General features: G+C 38.7%; 1 protein-coding gene across 1 annotated transcript in view; it reads right to left on the bottom strand.

Moving 5' to 3' along the window:
• Nucleotides 1-20,344, bottom strand: part of CPD (carboxypeptidase D) — a 126,477-nt gene extending 106,133 nt beyond the window's left edge. The window contains exons 1-2 of the mRNA XM_037810846.1: nucleotides 19,549-20,344; nucleotides 5,396-5,643 (exon numbers count right to left, since the gene is read on the bottom strand). Of these exons, the coding sequence (XP_037666774.1) occupies nucleotides 5,396-5,643; nucleotides 19,549-20,276 (976 nt within the window). The 5' untranslated portion in view covers nucleotides 20,277-20,344. The remainder of the gene's footprint in view (nucleotides 1-5,395; nucleotides 5,644-19,548) is intronic.
• Nucleotides 20,345-20,730: the final 386 nt, after the last annotated feature.

The raw sequence follows: 20,730 nt of genomic DNA, 5'->3' as shown, positions 1-20,730 counted from the left end.
TTAAAACTCTTCTTCTGCCAATACATCTTGCATAAAAATGCCAAAATGTATAGCACCACACTGTCCTTATTACTAAACAAACAAACAAACAAAAACGTGCTAGCAGGAGACACAAACAAGTATTAATAACCTAACTGGATAAGCATGATACTGTGGTATAAACAAAAAGATATAGGATGGTAGGAGAGTGACTGTTACTACAGGAAAGGTTTTGGAGGAGGTAATAGCTGACTGCAGAAAAGCATTCCAGACAGAAAATAGCCCAAGACGTGGTAAGGGTTCACATTTTGGGGAAGGACAAGTTATCCTGTGCATATTGAATGGTAGGGGAGAAGAGGAGATGAGGCTAGCAATGTAGACTTGAGACCGACTGTGGGATCTTCAACATCATGCTAAAAAGTTTAGATCTAATTCCACTAAAATGTGAAACTAGCAAAGACACAAGAATCTTTTATTCTCATTTTTTGCATATGTTGTTTTTTGATATATAATTTTAAAAACAAACTTAACACAAGCACTAATAGAATTAAACACATCTTCTGTTAAGTGTGGCAATTAATAAATTATTTTAGTCATTTACACCTCAGATTAGTATACAAGATCTGCAGGAATATTATACATGAGGACCATAGTCTATATATCATCATTAGGTCAAATTTGTTTATTTATGTTATTCAAATCCACAATATCCATACTTGTCTAACAATTAATGAGAAAGGTATGCTTAATATCTCTTACTATATTATTTACAGATTTGTCCACTTCTTAAGATTAGATTAAGAATTTTTTTTTTGCATTTCTCAGTTCTAAATATCAATTTGATTCCTTTTTGTTTGTTTTAAATTGACTCTTATTTTCTGGTGTTATTTGGATAAACTCATAATGCCCTCTTTAATGGTGCAGAAAACACTCCCCAAGAATTACCTTTTGGTGTATCATCTTCAAATAGGAAAAAAAAATAATAATAATAACCTTTTCAGTCAATTTTTGGACCAAATCTAATCTTTTATGCTGTTCAAAACAGTTTAGTAATTATTCATCCTATTCATTCTGAAGAGCAGTTTTTGTTTGACAGACAAAACTAGTTCCATTTTTATTGATAATTTGATTTTTATAATTTTCCCCATGTTCTTCCCTTTCTATCAGTAATGAGCAAATGTACCTCAATATTTATAGTACATCAGTGCTGCTCAGTTTGATCTCCACTTTACACAAAGAATGAGTGCCTACATGATCAAGGAAGTTTATCGTTACAGAAAAAACAAATCAGTTACATTATATGCTATCCTGCCACGTTCCACAAATCTCTGACCATAGTATTAAAGGTCAAGGAAGGAAATTTAATAAATCCACCAAACATTTTCTTCTTCCAGAAGTGAAAAAAAAAAAATCATAATTACCAGTTCAAAAAAGCCTCAAGTTAGTAATGGCTTAAAAAGACATAAATTGAAGCCTGTATGGCAGCTGCCCTGGTTAATCACAGAATGTATAGACTCACATGTGCAACATGTGGGCCTAACATTTATATTTCTGACCAATTTCTTATCTCAATATTCATTCATATGATAGGGAAGATTATCTAAAAGTAGATCATCTGAAATATAAAAATATTAGTGGCCTAGTTCTCACCTGAAATGGTCAAGCATATAAACAACCCACGGCAAAAGAAAAATCCCAAATAGTAAGTTATCACATGCAACTTGTCACGTGTTTTGCACCTACTTAGAATTTGAAAATAAATCATGTCTAACATAGGGTGATCAAGAACAGTGTTTTTCAAACTACAGGCTATGACCCATTAATGGGTTGCAAAATGTATTAGTGGGATCAGATAAATTTTTTTAAAAAAATGAAATAGAAATGACTAGAAGAAATAATACCAGATTATGCTGCAAAGGTATTATTTCATGAAATTATTTCAGTCCTATATACACACATACATATGAAATGTTTGTAAATAATTGAAAGGTTTTTCACATCATACTTCACACACACAAAAAGTTTGAAAAATACTGACCTAGCAACTACCAATAAGGCAAGCTTATTTTCTCAGGAAAGAGAGAAATTAAGAAGAATATTTTTATAAATTTTTGTGAGATTATCTAGTCTAAAGGCCATCCAAGATTCTATATAAGTAGGTGATCATTTTTCAGAAACCACAAATTAATTCATTCAAAAAAGATTTATTGTACACCCACTCTACACCAGGCATGGTTCTATGTACTGCAAATACAAAAGTGAATAAAAAACCCCCAGTCCTGATGAGGTTTAATTCTAGTGGAGCTAAACAGCCATAGTGCCAGGTGCTAGGCTTAAATGCTTTACATTCATTCTCTCTTTTGGGCCTCATAATCCTATGAGGTAGGTATTATTTATTTTCATTTTATATATGTGGGAGTTCAAGCTTAGAGAAACTAATTAATTGTCCAAGATCACACACATATACAAAGCTAGTCAATGGCAGAGATGGGATTCAAACCCAAGACGGTGGGAATCCAAAGTCCTGCTGTTAACTATAACACCACACAGCCTTCCATTATCCTTCTAACTATAGGAAGATAAAATATAACAATATTCTGCCCAAGAAAACTTCTACAAGTTACACAAAACTGTGATATTTGATCATATAATTTCATTTACAACTAGTCTGAAAAGGTTATCTTCCCTTTTTCAAGTTTTATTAGTTGAAAGAGATCAATTCTTAGAAGTTGATCTAAAACTACAGTTCAATTTCATTAAATTTTCTTTGGAATAAACATACTAAACCATCAGCTTATTTTTATAATGGCTTCAAAATTGAGAAGAAAAAAGAAAGAATGGAGGTTGAAAGGCACATAAATCAGCAGAGTGTGGGTAAAAAAAATTTTTTTAAAAAAAAAGGACTGCTCCGTGAACATGTCCAGCTTTGGTTCTCACAGCAATGAGGTTTTAGCGGAGGGCTACAATTATTTACAGACCTTATTAGGATGGTCAGTCCCCAGAGGATCCTGCAGGTTTGAGAGACATGTAGAGAGAAGCAAGGCCCACCCACAAAAGCAGCTAGATATGCAGAGTCAATTCCAGCAATGAAGATGAAGGCTCTGGGGGCCAGATCACCATCACTTCCTACAATACTAATACACTGTATGATCCTTCATAGTAGAAACCATTCTGTTTCACTCACCCTGTATTTCTATCACCTAGAAGAGTTTACAGGATGTGGAAGATACTCAGTAAATATTTGCTAAATGAATAAATAATCCTGCACAAGTTACTTCCTTTCTCAGGTCTTGATTTCCTATAAACAAAAGGGTTGAACTACATCAAAATATTCATTTTCTGCTCTAAAAGTCGATACTTCTCTGAGCTAGGATTCTAAAATACTTCACATAGAGTATCAGTAAAATTATTCCAGGACATCCGGGTTTGAATACATGCCAAGTCACAAGGTTTCACAATATCTTACTCACTGCAGTCCTGCATAAAACAAACAAATTGAATTTGGTCTGTTGAAACCACGGAAACCATCACAGCATCCTCTTTGAGGAGAAACTGGTATTTGCTGAGGTAGGAAGAGGAATAAGCTAGTTATTGTAGAAATAACATAAAAAATGTCTGACCATTCAGCTGGAACAGGAGAAAATATGATGCTCATAAAAGCAATAATAGTGGCAGCAGCAGAATTTAACTTCTTTGGATGTTTGAAGAATCAGAGAACTGTGATAACTGGTTTAATCAAGTAATCTGTGCTTTTAATACTAAAGTACACTAATTTTTGTGAAGGCAGCACATTCATTTTTTAAAAGAATATAGCATAGATTTACTTCCTTAATGAATTGTCAATTAGAGATTACTTTTAAACCTTTCACAACTTTCTCCAAAAAGGAAAAGTGAATTATTTTTCAACCCATTAGTTTAAGTAATACCATCTCAAATTAATGAAGCAATTTGACTATATCATAGAACCACCAGCTCATGAAGTCAGTTTTTGTTAAATACATTCACTGAAGATTGAAATGAGATTAAATGCTGAAGTATGCCCCTATTTAAAAATAAATTTAAATTACTTTCAACTTTTACTTATGGGGGGAAAATTTAACATAAACATTTCAAATCACTTTGTGGGTATTTGTTATATACAAGAAACATGGCTTAATATTATAGGGAGGAATCAGAAAACTCTAGAAAATATCAAGTCCTCAAACTTAGCACCAATTAGACATAAAAAGTCAGGGTACTTCAAAGGTTTACATAAGGGCACCTTAAGAGAAATGTCATAAGGCACTCATTTATGATGGATTAACTGCTAATAAAAAGGAAATAAAGGCCTAGGGCATTTCACCATGGGCAGATTCTGAGAAAAAACTTTCACTGATGATATTTCCATGAGTTGACTTGTTTCTTCCACTTACTCTTAATTAACGAGTTTAAGTCTGTCATAAACAAGAAAGCTATTATTCAAAGGATACCAAAGGTTTAAAAAACCCAATAGCTGTTTTCATAACATTTAAAAAGAAAAGGTAAGCAATTCAAGTTTACTTTAACAACTCTCTTTAAAACAACACTCCATGATCACCCCACAGATTAAAACAAAAAGAATATGTTCCTTTACATAAAATGGAGAGATCTGGTGGGCAACACATTAACCAAGTTGTCCAATGTCTCCACTTGCAGTCTGATATTATGTCCTCCGGATATGATTTGATGTGATATGATCTATATAATGTTCTTGCTGGAAATTTTGACCTAAATCATATTTTGAGGAAAATAACAAATCCAGAACATGGGATGTTCTGTAAGATAAATCGCCTGGATTCTTCAAAGGATTCACATCATTAAGAAAAGAGGGAGTTGATAGGACTGTTCTAGACTGGGGAACAAGATACAAGAGCCAAATGCAATTCTTGAACTTTACTTAGATCCTAGATCAAAAGGAAAAGGAGCTACAACGGATATTTTTGGGATAATAGGGGAAATGTGAGTTATGGACAGCTGTGGGATGATAGTATTGAATAACCATTGATTTCTCTGTTAGGGTAATGGTAGGTAGTTGTACAGGAGACTGTCCCTGTACTTGGGAAATGCATGCTGAGGTACTCACAAGTGAAGTGTCATGATATCTGCAGCCTACTTTTGGTTTGGCAAAAGACTGTGTGTGTGTAGAGGGGGAAAAAGGGGAGGAAGAGAGGGGGAAGGACCATGTGGGGTAAAATAGAGAATCTAAACGAAAGATACATGAGGGTATTTGGTAATCTTCTTTCAATATTACTATAGATTTGACATTTTAAAATAAAAAGAACTAAGATTTCAAAAAATTAGAATTCCATGTTTCCTCTTTACCACTCAAAGAATAATTAAGAAAGCTAAATGAAAAAGCTAAAGGGGAAACATGTAACAAATCCAATACTGCACATACCTTCCACATCATACCAATGAGCACCATTGGTGATTCCATCTTTGAAAGTTTCATCTTCATCTCCTGGACAATGAGGCGCACCAGTTTTCATTATGGGATGGTGTGAAGCATAGGCTTTTGCCAAGTACTTAAAGACTTCATCATCTGACGTTTTGCTATAGATTCCAGTGGCCTTATGTTCTGGAGAATCATCAAAGGGATAGCTTGCTACCACGGAGCCACCATGCAGATTTCCAGAAAGCACAAACCTTTGAAAACACAACCAAATCACATATCACTTTACAAAAGCACAGAAAACAACATGTATTTAAAAATTTCACACCATCTTTCTCTCTTGAGACCTAAAAGACAATTCTGTCAACTGTTAAAAGCAGACCAACAACAGCAAAAAGAAAATGGAAGAAAGCATTATTAATTCAACAAATTTCAAACAGTTTTTACAATTCAAGTTAATCTCAAGTAACTTTAAGGAATTTTCCCATCACTGAAAAAGCTGAATAACACATCATAAATTACTGTTTCAGGAGATGTCATATTCAGAAAATTTTCCAAATTCATGTATTAGGATGAACGACATGAACTTGCCAATATTTGACCCACAAAAATTACATTTTCACTAGTTCAGCCTAATACTTATATTTCATAATGTGTCAATTGCATAGACTATGTGCCAGTTTGGATGTATTATGTCCCCCAAAACTCCCTGTTCTTTGATGCAATCTTGTGTAGGCAGTTATATTAGTGTTGATTAGACTGGAATTCTTTGATTGAGGGTTTCCATGGAGATGTGACTCAATCAATTGTGAGTGAAACGTTTGATTGGATAATTTCCATGGAGGTGTTTACCCGCCCATTAAGGGTGGGTGTTAACTGGATCACTGGAGTAGCATAAACGAGTTCACAGACAGAAGGACCTGAGAGTAACCGAGAGTGACATTTTGAAGAGGAGCTGCAGCTAAGAGAGGACAAAACGCCCCAAGAGCAACATTTTGGAGAACGTTATTCTGAAACGCAATCTGGGAGCAAGCAGACACCAGCCACGTGCCTTCCCAACTAACAGAGGTTTTACGATGCCAAAGGCCTTTCTCCAGTGAAGGTACCCTATTGCTGATGCCTTACCTTGGACACTTCATGGCCTTAAGACTGTAACTGTGTAACCAAATAAACCCCTTTTATAAAAGCCAATCCATTTCCGGTGTTTTGCATTCCAGCAGCATTAGCAAACCGGAACAGATTATATGGCGGGTGTAAATAAATATTTCTTGAATATATGACTTAGGTTAATAATTTTTATGCTTTTCACATTTACTGCCCAAAGAGAATTTTTAAGATAGGGAATCTAATTTAAAACAAGGTTGTTTTGCCTCACTCTAGTTTCACAATATATTAAATGCATATTTTCAAGACAGAAGCCACGGTTGATAATATTTACGAAAAGAAAAAGACTTAAAAAAGCAAACTGATACACTGAGCTACTTACATAGAAAAACAATAGAGCACACCAAAGACTAGTCTTCTATTGCATCACTGAAGAAGCAGTTCTCTAGGTTCAAGGTTTCTGATTAGTCCACTAAAGATAAGTTGACAAGGAGACAAGTTGGTGCCACAAAATAATTTTTTTTAACGTTTCTACCTTTAGGTGAACCAATGTACAATTTTATAGATACTGAAATACTGGAAAACTTGTTTTATGGTGAAAACTAAAAGTAAAAAAATGCTTTAGTCCTAGTTATACATCTTTCTGTTATGTAACAGTTCAAATCATTACTATGATAGACATTAAACACTTCTCTCTTTGCACTCCAAATTGGATTTTTTGCTTCTGTCTTTCTGCAGTTGAAACTAATTGGCCTATATAAGTTCTAAGGAAGACTGATACATAACATTTCTCTATTTCTGAAAAAAAATTAAACCTATCATGTCTAATTTGAAAGGTTAAGTATGATTAGTACCATCCTAGAGGAGATCAAACAATGAAAATTACTTATAACTCAGAATGTTAATCAAAAGACAAAAGATGGCTAATAATGGTAGTAATTAAACACTAGAATAGACTATGAAAAGAGACTAGAGAAAAACTAACCTAACTAGCATCCTTCCAGACACCACAGGAAAATAACATTTGGTGGAGCAGCAATAACACAGGCTTACCCTGACAAACCCGGGTAAGAACATTTGCTTCCCTAAATCTGCTGCTCACCAGTAATATGACCAGAAATTACTGCTTCCAATTTCTCTGAATGCCAGTTTTTCCTCATTTGTAAAATGAGAATTAATGCTATCTGCTTCTCAGGGTTGTTATGAGAATTAAGATAACACATGTGAAGCATCTTCTAGCATGACTGTTTATAGCACCAAATGAACAAACGTTCATTCCTTTGGAGATATCTAGCATCCTGTTTAGGGAATCAATGTCTCACAAACTATCATTCTACTCTCCAATTCCACAGCCAGGCCTTGGGTGATATAATGATAGAGAAATAAAAACCAGGTACACAATCTATCATTCTAAACACACCTCCACCCCCACTCCCAAGTACCTAAGATATAGTTTGGTTTGTGTGCCTGAAAATAATTTAAGTACTTTATTTTTTTACTTACTTTGGGAAAGTCACAAGTCCAGTTCAGGGAATTATTCAGCAGCAAATATTTCTTGAGTGTCAACTATCTGCCAAACATTGTTCTAGGCACTCACTGAAAGATACATTAGTGACCAACAACAAAAAGAGCCCTTTTGGTCTTCATATTCCAGAGGAATAAATAAGTAAAGCATGTTACTTTATATGTTTTTATTAAAACTTTAAAATCCAAAGTGCTATAATGTCGACACCCCTTTTCAATATGAACAAGTTAGGGAGGTCACCACCCAGATATCCCTGAAGACTGCAAAAGTGATCAAGTAAGAGGGAGAAGTAACAACAGACAAGACAGGATCTAACAAAGGATTACAAATACTGAATCCTAATAAAAACATAATTTTCTTTAGTCTCTAGGGTATTAGAAAACTAGAAGGAAATAATTGAAATGGTTGAACTGTAACCCATAACATTCTTTGAAATTTGCTTTACAACTGCTTGCTAAATAGTACTTCAAAAGTTAAACAAACAAAAAAATCCCAGGTGCTCTACAAAATACTAAGTTTTACACTTTATTTGACATTTCCTACAACACTTCTCAGACACATTGTTAAAATGACCTAACCAAATACTTTTAGAACAATGAAGTGACACCTGTAATCTACCTGAGTGATAAAATTCAATTGTTAGATTTGCCTTACTATAACAACATAATAAAAGTACCAAAGCCACTCTTGTACAGAGGATTAAAAAAAAAAAAAAGATACCAATTATAATGGTTATAAAATTATTGCTTTTAGACTTTGTCAAACCAACTTTGCGTATCAACCACAATTTTATTTGAAAGCTATTTTATGTTTTCCATTCAAATCAGTTCTCTCAAGTATTCCTCGTACTTCATTTCAGTATCATATATTGTCCATTGCATAAGATTTGAAGTTGCTGCTAAATATATTGTCAATATTATAAAAAAGATTGTAAAAACAAAAAAGTCAATCTCTAAGTTAACTCAATCATACCCTCCAGATACACCTATAAATAAGTTTAAAAAATTAAGAGAATTTTTTATCTGTCAAATCAGATATCAAAGATTCAGGAAATTGTAGACATACACACAAGCTCCCCCCACCAAAAGAAAAATCACAAATCTGCACTTGCCCCAAACAATATTATAATGCATTTTACAAACATACCAAAATATAATTTATATGCTATTATTCTATTAAAGTCTAAGCAGATAGACTTAAAGTCTAGTGTGCCAAAAATATGGGGGACAAGTAAGCTATAAAAAATTTTTTTTTAATGATGGAGCAAAACTCTGGTGTATTTTCCTAAATATTTGTCTCAATTATCAATAGTACCAAACATCCACTGGATGAAGCACAAAGTGAAACAAATAAAATAAACTTCACTCTCCAAGGCAGGAGGTCTTAAAATTTTACATATTCAAAATAACAAAAATCTATTTCTAATTTAGCTGGGTGAATAGGATATCAAGAAATTACTCAAATGATTTACTTCACAAAATACACTGAAAAAGGTAATTTTCCCACATAGACTAACCTAATGTTTGGTTGGTTGTGTTTTTTTTTAAAATATTCTATCCGTAAAGTTGATTCTACATTTGGGCATCAATCTAAAATTGTGCGTACACTTGTGTTTTCTAATTTTATTCACATATCAATGTCCTTTATTATTGACAAATCATTAAAGAATATGCATTTTGAGTTAAATTTTTTAAGACAGGAAGAATAGATGTACTTTTTCTCCTATACAGTTACTTACTTTCCCTTTTGACTGAAGTTACATGTTTGAAAAATGGTTGGGTATGATTAGGGTAGTCCATATCCACAGAACAACACGCTATGTAAAACTGACACACACGAGCTTTTAAAATCCTCACAAGTTCCTATCCTTGAACTAACCAGCCCAGACCATAATTTGCAATCAATAAATACTGGTGATAAGAAAGAGTTAACCAGAGAGCAAATTTTTTAGTTCCAGATTTATAGTTTAAAGCTTCCACTATAGCCTCAAGGTGACTTGCACTAAGAGAAGGCTCATTTTCACTTATGGTCACAGCAGAACTAATACAGAAAAGAAAAATCCAGTCACAGAATATACATCCCTGCAAGGGACGTGACAGGACATTTTAAACATGTCATTTAAGTGATGCAAACCATGCATCTGATCTATCATCTCAGAAAACTGGCCACCACAGCTTCTGACTTAATAAAATGCATACACCAAAGTCATATTTCTTATGTAGATAGTGAGCGGTCATCACATGGTAAATCTTTGAAAGAAAAAAAAAAACTTCCCAGAAAGCCTATGTGGAATTAAATATCTATAAGGGATCTTAAAAAGGGGAATAAAGTGAAAGGTGGAAGATAAAAAGAATCTGGAGGGGAGGCGGGGCAAGATGGTGGACTGGTGAGCTGTATCTTTTAGTTACTCCTCCAGGAAAGTAGGTAGAAAGCCAGGAACTGCGTGGACTGGACACCACAGAGCAATCTGACTTTGGGCATACTTCATACAACACACATGAAAATGTGGAACTGCTGAGATCAGTGAAATCTGTAAGTTTTTGCGGCCAGGGGACCCGCGACCCTCCCTGCCAGGCTCAGTCCCGTGGGAGGAGGGGCCATCAGCTCCGGGAAGGAGAAGGGAGAACTGCAGTGGCAGCCCTTATCGGAAACTCATTCTACTGATCCAAACTCCAACCATTGATAGACTGAGACTAGACACCAGAGAATCTGAGAGCAGCCAGCCCAGCAGAGAGGAGACAGACATAGAAAAAAACAGCACGAAAAACTCCAAAATCAAAGCGGAGGATTTTTGGAGTTCTGGTGAACATAGAAAGGGGAAGGGCAGACCTCAGGCCCTCAGGCTCATATGCAAATCAAGAAGAAAAGCTGATCTATCTGCCCTGTGGAACTTTCCTTAATGGCCCTAATTGCTTTGTCTCTTAGCATTTCGATAACCCATTAGATCTGTGAGGAGGGCCCTTTTTTTTTTTTTTTTTTTAATCCTTTTTTCTTTTTCTAAAACAATTACTCTAAGAAGCCCAACACAGAAAGCTTCAAAGACTTGCAATTTGGGCAGGTCAAGACAAGAGCACAACTAACAGAGCTCTGAGACAAAAGGCAATAATCCAGTGGCTGAGAAATTTCACTAAACACCACAACTTCCCAAGAAAAGGGGGGTGTCCGCTCACAGCCATCATCCTGGTGGACAGGAAACACTCCTGGCCATCGCCAGCCCCATAGCCCAGAGCTGCCCCACACAACCCAGCGTGATGGAACTGCTTCAAATAACAGGCACACTCCACAAAACTGGGCGTGGACATTAGCCTTCCCTGCAACCTCAGCTGATTATCCCAGAGTTGGGAAGGTGGAGCAGTGTGAATTAACAAAGCCCCATTCAGCCATCATTTCAGCAGACTGGGAGCCTCCCTACACAGCCCAGGAGCCCAGAACCGCCCTGGGGGGATGGCACTCACCTGTGACATAGCACAGTCATCCCTCAGCAGAGGACCAGGGGATGCACGGCCTGGAAGGGGGACCCACTTGCAAGTCTCAGGAGCCATACGCCAATACCAAGGACTTGTGGGTCAGTGGCAGAGACAAACTGTGGCAGGACTGAACTGAAGGATTAGACTATTGCAGCAGCTTTAAAACTCCAGGATCACCAGGGAGATTTGATTGTTAGAGCCACCCCCCCTCCCAGACTACCCAGAAACACGCCCCATATACAGGGCGGGCAACACCAACTACACACGCAAGCTTGGTACACCAATTGGACCCCACAAGACTCACTCCCCCACTCACCAAAAAGGCTAAGCAGGGGAGAACTGGCTTGTGGAGAACAGGTGGCTCGTGGACGCCACCTGCTGGTTAATTAGAGAAAGTGTACTCCACGAAGCTGTAGATCTGATTAATTGGAGATAAGGACTTCAATTGGTCTACACATCCTAAAAGAACCCTATCAGGTTCAGCACATGCAAAGAGGCCAAAAACAACAGAAAATTCTAAAGCATATGAAAAAACCAGACGATATGGATAACCCAAGCCCAAGCACGCAAATCAAAAGATCAGAAGAGACACAGCACCTAGAGCAGCTACTCAAAGAACTAAAGATGAACAATGAGACCATAATACGGATACAAAGGATATCAAGAAGACCCTAGAAGAGCATAAAGAAGACATTGCAAGACTAAATAAAAAAACAGATGATCTTATGGAAATTAAAGAAACTGTTGACCAAATTAAAAAGATTCTCGACACTCATAGTACAAGACTAGAGGAAGTTGAACAACGAATCAGTGACCTGGAAGATGACAGAATGGAAAATGAAAGCATAAAAGAAAGAATGGGGAAAAAAATTGAAAAAATCGAAACGGACCTCAGGGATATGATAGATAATATAAAACGTCCTAATATAAGACTCATTGGTGTTCCAGAAGGGGAAGAAAAGGGTAAAGGTCTAGGAAGAGTATTCAAAGAAATTGTTGGGGACAACTTACCAAATCTTCTAAACAACATAAATACACAAATCATAAATGCTCAGCGAACTCCAAATAGAATAAATCCAAATAAACCCACTCCGAGACATATTCTGATCACACTGTCAAACACAGAAGAGAAGGAGCAAGTTCTGAAAGCAGCAAGAGAAAAGCAATTCACCACATACAAAGGAATCAGCATAAGACTAAGTAGTGACTACTCAGCAGCCACCATGGAGGCGAGAAGGCAGTGGCACGATATATTTAAAATTCTGAGTGAGAAAAATTTCCAGCCAAGAACACTTTATCCAGCAAAGCTCTCCTTCAAATTTGAGGGAGAGCTTAAATTTTTCACAGACAAACAAATGCTGAGAGAATTTGCTAACAAGAGACCTGCCCTACTGGAGATACTAAAGGGAGCCCTACAGACAGAGAAACAAAGAAAGGACAGAGAGACTTGGAGAAAGGTTCAGTACTAAAGAGATTCGGTATGGGTACAATAAAGGATATTAATAGAGAGAGGGGAAAAATATATATGACAAACATAAACCAAAGGATAAGATGGCTGATTCAAGAAATGCCTTCACGGTTATAACGTTGAATGTAAATGGATTAAACTCCCCAATTAAAAGATATAGATTCACAGAATGGATACAAAAAAATGAACCATCAATATGTTGCATACAAGAGACTCATCTTAGACACAGGGACACAAAGAAATTCAAAGTGAAAGGATGGAAAAAAATATTTCATGCAAGCTACAGCCAAAAGAAAGCAGGTGTAGCAATACTAATCTCAGATAAAATAGACTTTAAATGCAGGGATGTTTTCAGAGACAAAGAAGGCCACTACATACTAATAAAAGGGACAACTCAACAAGAAGAAATAACAATCATAAATGTCTATGCACCCAATCAAGGTGCCACAAAATACATGAGAGAAACACTGGCAAAACTAAAGGAAGCAATTGATGTTTCCACAATAATTGTGGGAGACTTCAACACATCACTCTTTCCTATAGATAGATCAACCAGACAGAGGACCAATAAGGAAATTGAAAACCTAAACAACCTGATAAATGAATTAGATTTAACAGACATATACAGAACATTACATCTCAAATCACCATGATACACATACTTTTCTAGTGCTCACGGAACTTTCTCCAGAATAGATCATATGCTGGGACATAAAACAAGCCTCAGTAAATTTAAAAAGATTGAAATTATTCAAAGCACATTCTCTGACCACAATGGAATACAATTAGAAGTCAATAACCATCAGAGACTTAGAAAATTCACAAATACCTGGAGGTTAAACAACACACTCCTAAACAATCAGTGGGTTAATGAAGAAATACCAAGAGAAATTGCTAAATATATAGAGACGAATGAAAATGAGAACACAACATATCAAAACCTATGGGATGCACCAAAAGCAGTGCTGAGGGGGAAATTTATAGCACTAAACGCATATATTAAAAAGGAAGAAAGAGCCAAAATCAAAGAACTAATGGATCAACTGAAGAAGCTAGAAAATGAACAGCAAACCAATCCTAAACCAAGTACAAGAAAAGAAATAACAAGGATTAAAGCAGAAATAAATGACATAGAGAACAAAAAAACAATAGAGAGGATAAATATCACCAAAAGTTGGTTCTTTGAGAAGATCAACAAGATTGACAAACCCCTAGCTAGACTGACAAAATCAAAAAGAGAGAAGACCCATATAAACAAAATAATGAATGAAAAAGGTGACATAACTGCAGATCCTGAAGAAATTAAAAAAATTATAAGAGGATACTATGAACAACTGTATGGCAACAAACTGGATAATGGAGAGGAAATGGACAATTTCCTGGAAACAGATGAACAACCTAGACTGACCTGAGAAGAAATAGAAGACCTCAATCAACCTATCACAAGCAGAGATGCAATCAGTCATCAAAAATCTTCCCACAAATAAATACCCAGGGCCAGATGGCTTCACAGGGGAATTCTAGCAAACTTTCCAGAAAGAACTGACACCTATCTTACTCAAACTCTTTCAAAACATTGAAGAAAATGGAACACTACCTAACTCATTTTATGAAGCTAACATCAATCTAATACCAAAACCAGGCAAAGATGCTACAAAAAAGCAAAACTACCGGCCAATCTCCCTAATGAATATAGATGCAAAAATCCTCAACAAAATACTTGCAAATCGAATCCAAAGACACATTAAAAAAATCATACACCATGACCAAGTGGGGTTCATTCCAGGCATGCAAGGATGGTTCAACATAAGAAAATCAATCAATGTATTACAACACATTAAAAATTCAAAAGGGAAAAATCAAATGATCATCTCAATAGATGCTGAAAAAGCATTTGACAAAATCCAACATCCCTTTTTGATAAAAACACTTCAAAAGGTAGGAATTGAAGGAAACTTCCTCAACATGATAAAGAGCATATATGAAAAACCCACAGCCAGCATAGTACTCAATGGTGAGAGACTGAAAGCCTTCCCTCTAAGATCAGGAACAAGACAAGGATGCCCGCTGTCACCACTGTTATTCAACATTGTGCTGGAAGTGCTAGCCAGGGCAATCCGGCAAGACAAAGAAATAAAAGGCATCCAAATTGGAAAAGAAGAAGTAAAACTGTCATTGTTTGCAGATGATATGATCTTATATCTAGAAAACCCTGAGAAATCGACGATGCAGCTACTAGAGCTAATAAACAAATTTAGCAAAGTAGCAGGATACAAGGTTAATGCACATAAATCAGTAATGTTTCTATATGCTAGAAATGAACAAACTGAAGAGACACTCAAGAAAAAGATACCATTTTCAATAGCAACTAAAAAAATCAAGTACCTAGGAATAAACTTAACCAAAGATGTAAAAGACCTATACAAAGAAAACTACATAACTCTACTAAAAGAAATAGAAGGGGACCTTAAAAGATGGAAAAATATTCCATGTTCATGGATAGGAAGGCTAAATGTCATTAAGATGTCAATTCTACCCAAACTCATCTACAGATTCAATGCAATCCCAATCAAAATTCCAACAACCTACTTTGCAGACTTGGAAAAGCTAGTTATCAAATTTATTTGGAAAGGGAAGATGCCTCGAATTGCTAAAGACACTCTAAAAAAGAAAAACGAAGTGGGAGGACTTACACTCCCTGACTTTGAAGCTTATTATAAAGCCACAGTTGTCAAAACAGCATGGTACTGGCACAAAGATAGACATACAGATCAATGGAATCGAATTGAGAATTCAGAGATAGACCCTCAGATCTATGGCCGACTGATCTCTGATAAGCCCCCCAAGTCACTGAACTGAGTCATAATGGTCTATTCAACAAACGGGGCTGGGAGAGTTGGATATCCATATCCAAAAGAATGAAAGAGGACCCCTACCTCACACCCTACACAAAAATTAACTCAAAATGGACCAAAGATCTCAATATAAAAGTACCACAGAACTCCTAGAAGATAATGTAGGAAAACATCTTCAAGACCTTGTATTAGGCGGCCACTTCCTAGACTTTACACCCAAAGCACAGGCAACAAAAGAAAAAATAGATAAATGGGAACTCCTCAAGCTTAGAAGTTTCTGCACCTCAAAGGAATTTCTCAAAAAAGGTAGAGGCAGCCAACTCAATGGAAAAAATTTTTGGAAACCATGTATCTGACAAAAGACTGATACCTTGCATATATGAAGAAATCCTACAACTCAATGACAATAGTACAGACAGCCTAATTATAAAATGGGCAAAAGATATGAAAAGACAGTTCTCTGAAGAGGAAATACAAATGGCCAAGAAACACATGAAAAAATGTTCAGCTTCACTAGCTATTAGAGAGATGCAAATTAAGACCACAATGAGATACCATCTAACACCGATTAGAGTGGCTGCCATTAAACAAACAGGAAACTACAAATGCTGGAGGGGATGTGGAGAAATTGGAACTCTTATTCACTGTTGGTGGGACTGTATAATGGTTCAGCCACTCTGGAAGTCAGTCTGGCAGTTCCTTAGAAAACTAGAAATAGAGTTACCATTCGATCCAGCGATTGCACTTCTTGGTATATACCCGGAAGATCGGAAAGCAGTGACACGAACAGATATCTGCACGCCAATGTTCATAGCAGCATTATTCACAACTGCCAAGAGATGGAAACAACCCAAATGTCCTTCAACAGATGAGTGGATAAATAAAATGTGGTATATATACACTATGGAATACTACACAGAGTAAGAAGGAACGACCTCGTGAAACATATGGCAAAATGGATGAACCTTGAAGACATAATGCTGAGCGAAATAAGCCTGGCACAGAAAGAGAAATATTATATGCTACCACTAATGTGAACTTTGAAAAATGTAAAACGAATGGTTTATAATGTAGAATGTAGGGGAACTAGCAATAGAGAGCAATTAAGGAAGGGGGAACAGTAATCCAAGAAGAACAGATATGCTATTTAATGTTCTCGGGATGCCCAGGAATGACTATGGTCTGTTAATTTCTGATGGATATAGTAGGAGCAAGTTCACAGAAATGTTGCTGTATTATGTAACTTTCTTGGGGTAAAGTAGGAACAGGTTGGAAGTAAAGCAGTTATCTTAGGTTAGTTGTCTTTTTCTTACTCCCTTGTTATGGTCTCTTTGAAATGTTCTTTTATTGTATGTTTTTCTTCATTTTTTTTTTTTTAATTTTTTTTTTCCATACAGTTGATTTAAAAAGGAAAAAAAGGTTAAAAAAAAAAAAAAAAAACCAAGGAAAAAATATGTAGTGCCCCCTTGAGGAGCCTGTGGAGAATGCAGGGGTATTGGCCTACCCCACCTCAATGGTTGCTAACATGACCACAGACATAGGGAACTGGTGGTTTGATGGGTTGAGCCCTCTACTGTAGGTTTTACCCTTGGGAAGATGGTTGCTGCAAAGGAGAGGCTAGGCCTCCCTATAATTGTGCCTAAGAGCCTCCTCCCGAATGCCTCTTTGTTGCTCAGATGTGGCCCTCTCTCTCTAGCTAAGCCAACTTGAAAGGTGAAATCACTGCCCTCCCCCCTACGTGGGATCAGACACCCAGGGGAGTGAATCTCCCTGGCAACGTGGAATATGACTCCCGGGGAGGAATGTAGACCTGGCATCATGGGACGGAGAACATCTTCTTGACCAAAAGGGGGATGTGAAAGGAAATGAAATAAGCTTCAGTAGCAGAGAGATTCCAAAAGGAGCCGAGAGGTCACTCTGGTGGGCACTCTTACACACAATTTAGACAACCCTTTTTAGGTTCTAAAGAATTGGGGTAGCTGGTGGTGGATACCTGAAACTATCAAACTACAACCCAGAACCCATGAATCTCGAAGACAATTGTATAAAAATGTAGCTTATGAGGGGTGACAATGGGATTGGGAAAGCCATAAGGACCACACTCCACTTTGTCTAGTTTATGGATGGATGAATAGAAAAATAGGGGAAGGAAACAAACAAACAAACAGACAAAGGTACCCAGTGTTCTTTTTTACTTCAATTGCTCTTTTTCACTTTAATTATTATTCTTATTATTTTTGTGTGTGTGCTAATGAAGGTGTCAGGGATTGATTTAGATGATGAATGTACAACTATGTAATGGTACTGTGAACAATCAAATGTACGATTTGTTTTGTATGACTGCGTGGTATGTGAATATATCTCAATAAAATGAAGATTTAAAAAAAAAGAATCTGGAACTCTCATAATGCCTACAAATTTTCTTGATTTGCTACATATGACTGAAATCTCGGAGAAGAAATTATCCCAAGTCCAATGGAGAAATTACTTTGTTCATGATTACCTTTATCTTACCTGTCACTCAGAAATCATCACCAAATCAAGATGGAAAGATTAGCTATTGCTTCACAAGCCTTAAGAAGAGACACAAATCCAGATATGCCAAAGCTTGAAAAAGGGAAGAGGTGCATGCTCACCTCAGACACTATTCCATCTGGGATAAGTCCCCCTCATCCTTTATACCTTTCCTTCTCCTTTTTGCTGAAAAACCCTACCCATCTCTCAAGACTCAGTTTAAATTCTAACCTCTTCCACGAGGCGGTCCATATTATTGCAGCCCACACGCATTTTGCCAGTGGTAACAATTCCTGTAAAGTTCAATAACTGGGTACATAAACACACCTCATAGACATTTATAATATTCTCTTGTTATGCGCCAATTTCTTAAGGTCTGTCTGTGTCTAATCTTTAATTGTGTATATCCTACAGTGCTTAATAACATTTAAGGTGTGTATTAAGTGTGACAGTTAGTCACTCAGCCCTGCTCCACTAATCAGGTGCACAAACAACATCAGAAACCCTTTGGAGAGTCTAAAATGAAGCAGATGTAGATTCTAGATCTGCGGGAGTTCTCCAGCCACGTCCATATACTCCTTAGCTAAGTCACAGATAAAGGTGGGAGAACAGTTTCTGTCAAATAACCAAGAGAAAGAACCTGGGGGTGTCATTTACCATTTCTGGCCTACTGCCTCCCTCCTTGGCTATTAAGGCTGGGAATCAGACTGCCTGAGCCCAAGTCCCAGCTACACTTCTTAGGCTCTATATAAATTGGTTAACCAATCTGATCCTCAATTTCCCCATCTGCAAATATTCGGATATGAATGGCGTCTTACTCATCAAATTGTGGCCAAGATAAAGTCAGATAATGCAGTACATGGAAAGGGTAACTTGGCACAGTATCTATAAGATAATTAAGTACTGACAGTTTATAAAATGAGTGAGCTGACCTAGGTGGTCCTTAAAGTCGCTTCCATCGCCTGGATTCTATGGCCCTGTGAGAATAGAGACCAGAATGCCAGGAACTAGCTTGAACAAATGGCAGTCTCTAGGCAGAGCTTTTCTGCCAATTAGCGGGACAAGAGGCTAAGCGGCCTGGGCCCTGTCCCAATTACCGGGTGTCTCCCTCCATCCCTGCTACCTCCCCACTCAGGCCAGCTGACCCTGTTTGAACGCCGGCCGGGTGCCGGGCCCAGGCTCCGCCACTGCGGGCTCACGTGCGGGGGGGAGGGGGACACACTCACTTGTTCCTGCTGATCCAGTCGATGAGGGCGCGCACCTCCGGCACGTCGTCCAGGGCCGGAGGCTCGCCGGTACAGAACTGGTCCGGGAAGCTGCGGTTGAGGTCGCGGCCGCGGCTGTTGTCGCGGCCACTGGCTCCGGACGGGCCGTCGTCGCCGAGGCCGCAGTCGCCCTCGCGGGCGCGCTCGAAGCCGTCGGGGTTGAGACTGGGCAGCACGTACACGTCGGTGGTGTTGAGCAGGCGGACGAGGCGCGGGTCCCCGCGGCGGTAGCCGGCCGCCAGCTCGCGGGCCAGGTAGACCAGCACCTGGCGCGACACGGTCTCGTCGCCGTGCATGTTGCCCACCAGCTTCACCTGCGGCCGGCCGGGCAGGAGCGGTCCCGCCGCGTCGGGCCCCGTGTCGCCATCAGGGGGCGGCGGCCCCAGGCCTGCCGTGAGACGCAGCACCCACAGCGGCCGGCCCTCCACCGAACGGCCGATGCTGAAAAGGCGGGTCAGGCCCGGGAGCCCCGCGGCCGCCGCCTCCCTCAGCGCCGAGCCCAGATCCTCTTCGTGGTAGTAGCGGTCGAATTGGCCCTCGGCTGCCTGGGCGCCCGCGCTCGTCGTCGTCGTCGCCTCCGCCTTCTTGATGTGCGCCGCCCGGGCCGGGCTTCTCAGCAGCAGCAGGCACAGCAGCAGCGGGAGGCGCCCGGGCCGCCAAGGCGGCCGCGCGTTCCGGCCGCTCGCCATCTTCCAGCAGCTCCACTAACCCCGGCTCCGCTCCCGCGGCTCCGCGTTGGGGGCGGCCAGGGCCAGCCGGATCCCCTCCGCGCCTAGCAACCCCACCCCGCCCTCCTACCACAGCCAATCGCGGACCGGCCTGCTTTGGCGTCACGGCAGGGGCCGGGCCGTCCTTAAAGCAGCCGATTCCCTCTGGGCGTGCGTTTTTTCTTCAGTCCCGGACGTGTTTGGTCACTTTCTTCTTTCGCTGAGGTTCCTCTCACTCGCTTTCTCTTCCTCGCTGTTTCCCCTTCTCGTTAGCTCCACATCTCCTCTACTCTCTCAGTCTCTTCTTTATGGCTTCTCTCTTTGAATTCTCAGCCCCTTTTCTCCGAATACTCTTACTAGCTCCCTTCCCATTTTTGCTGCAGCTTTTCCCAGCTGTGCTGTAACGCTTAGAAACAAGAATCAAAAGGTTCCAACG

This window comes from Choloepus didactylus, chromosome 18 (assembly GCF_015220235.1).
Source record: "Choloepus didactylus isolate mChoDid1 chromosome 18, mChoDid1.pri, whole genome shotgun sequence".
Lineage (NCBI taxonomy): Eukaryota > Metazoa > Chordata > Mammalia > Pilosa > Megalonychidae > Choloepus > Choloepus didactylus.
This window is presented reverse-complemented; position numbering and strand designations above follow the sequence as displayed.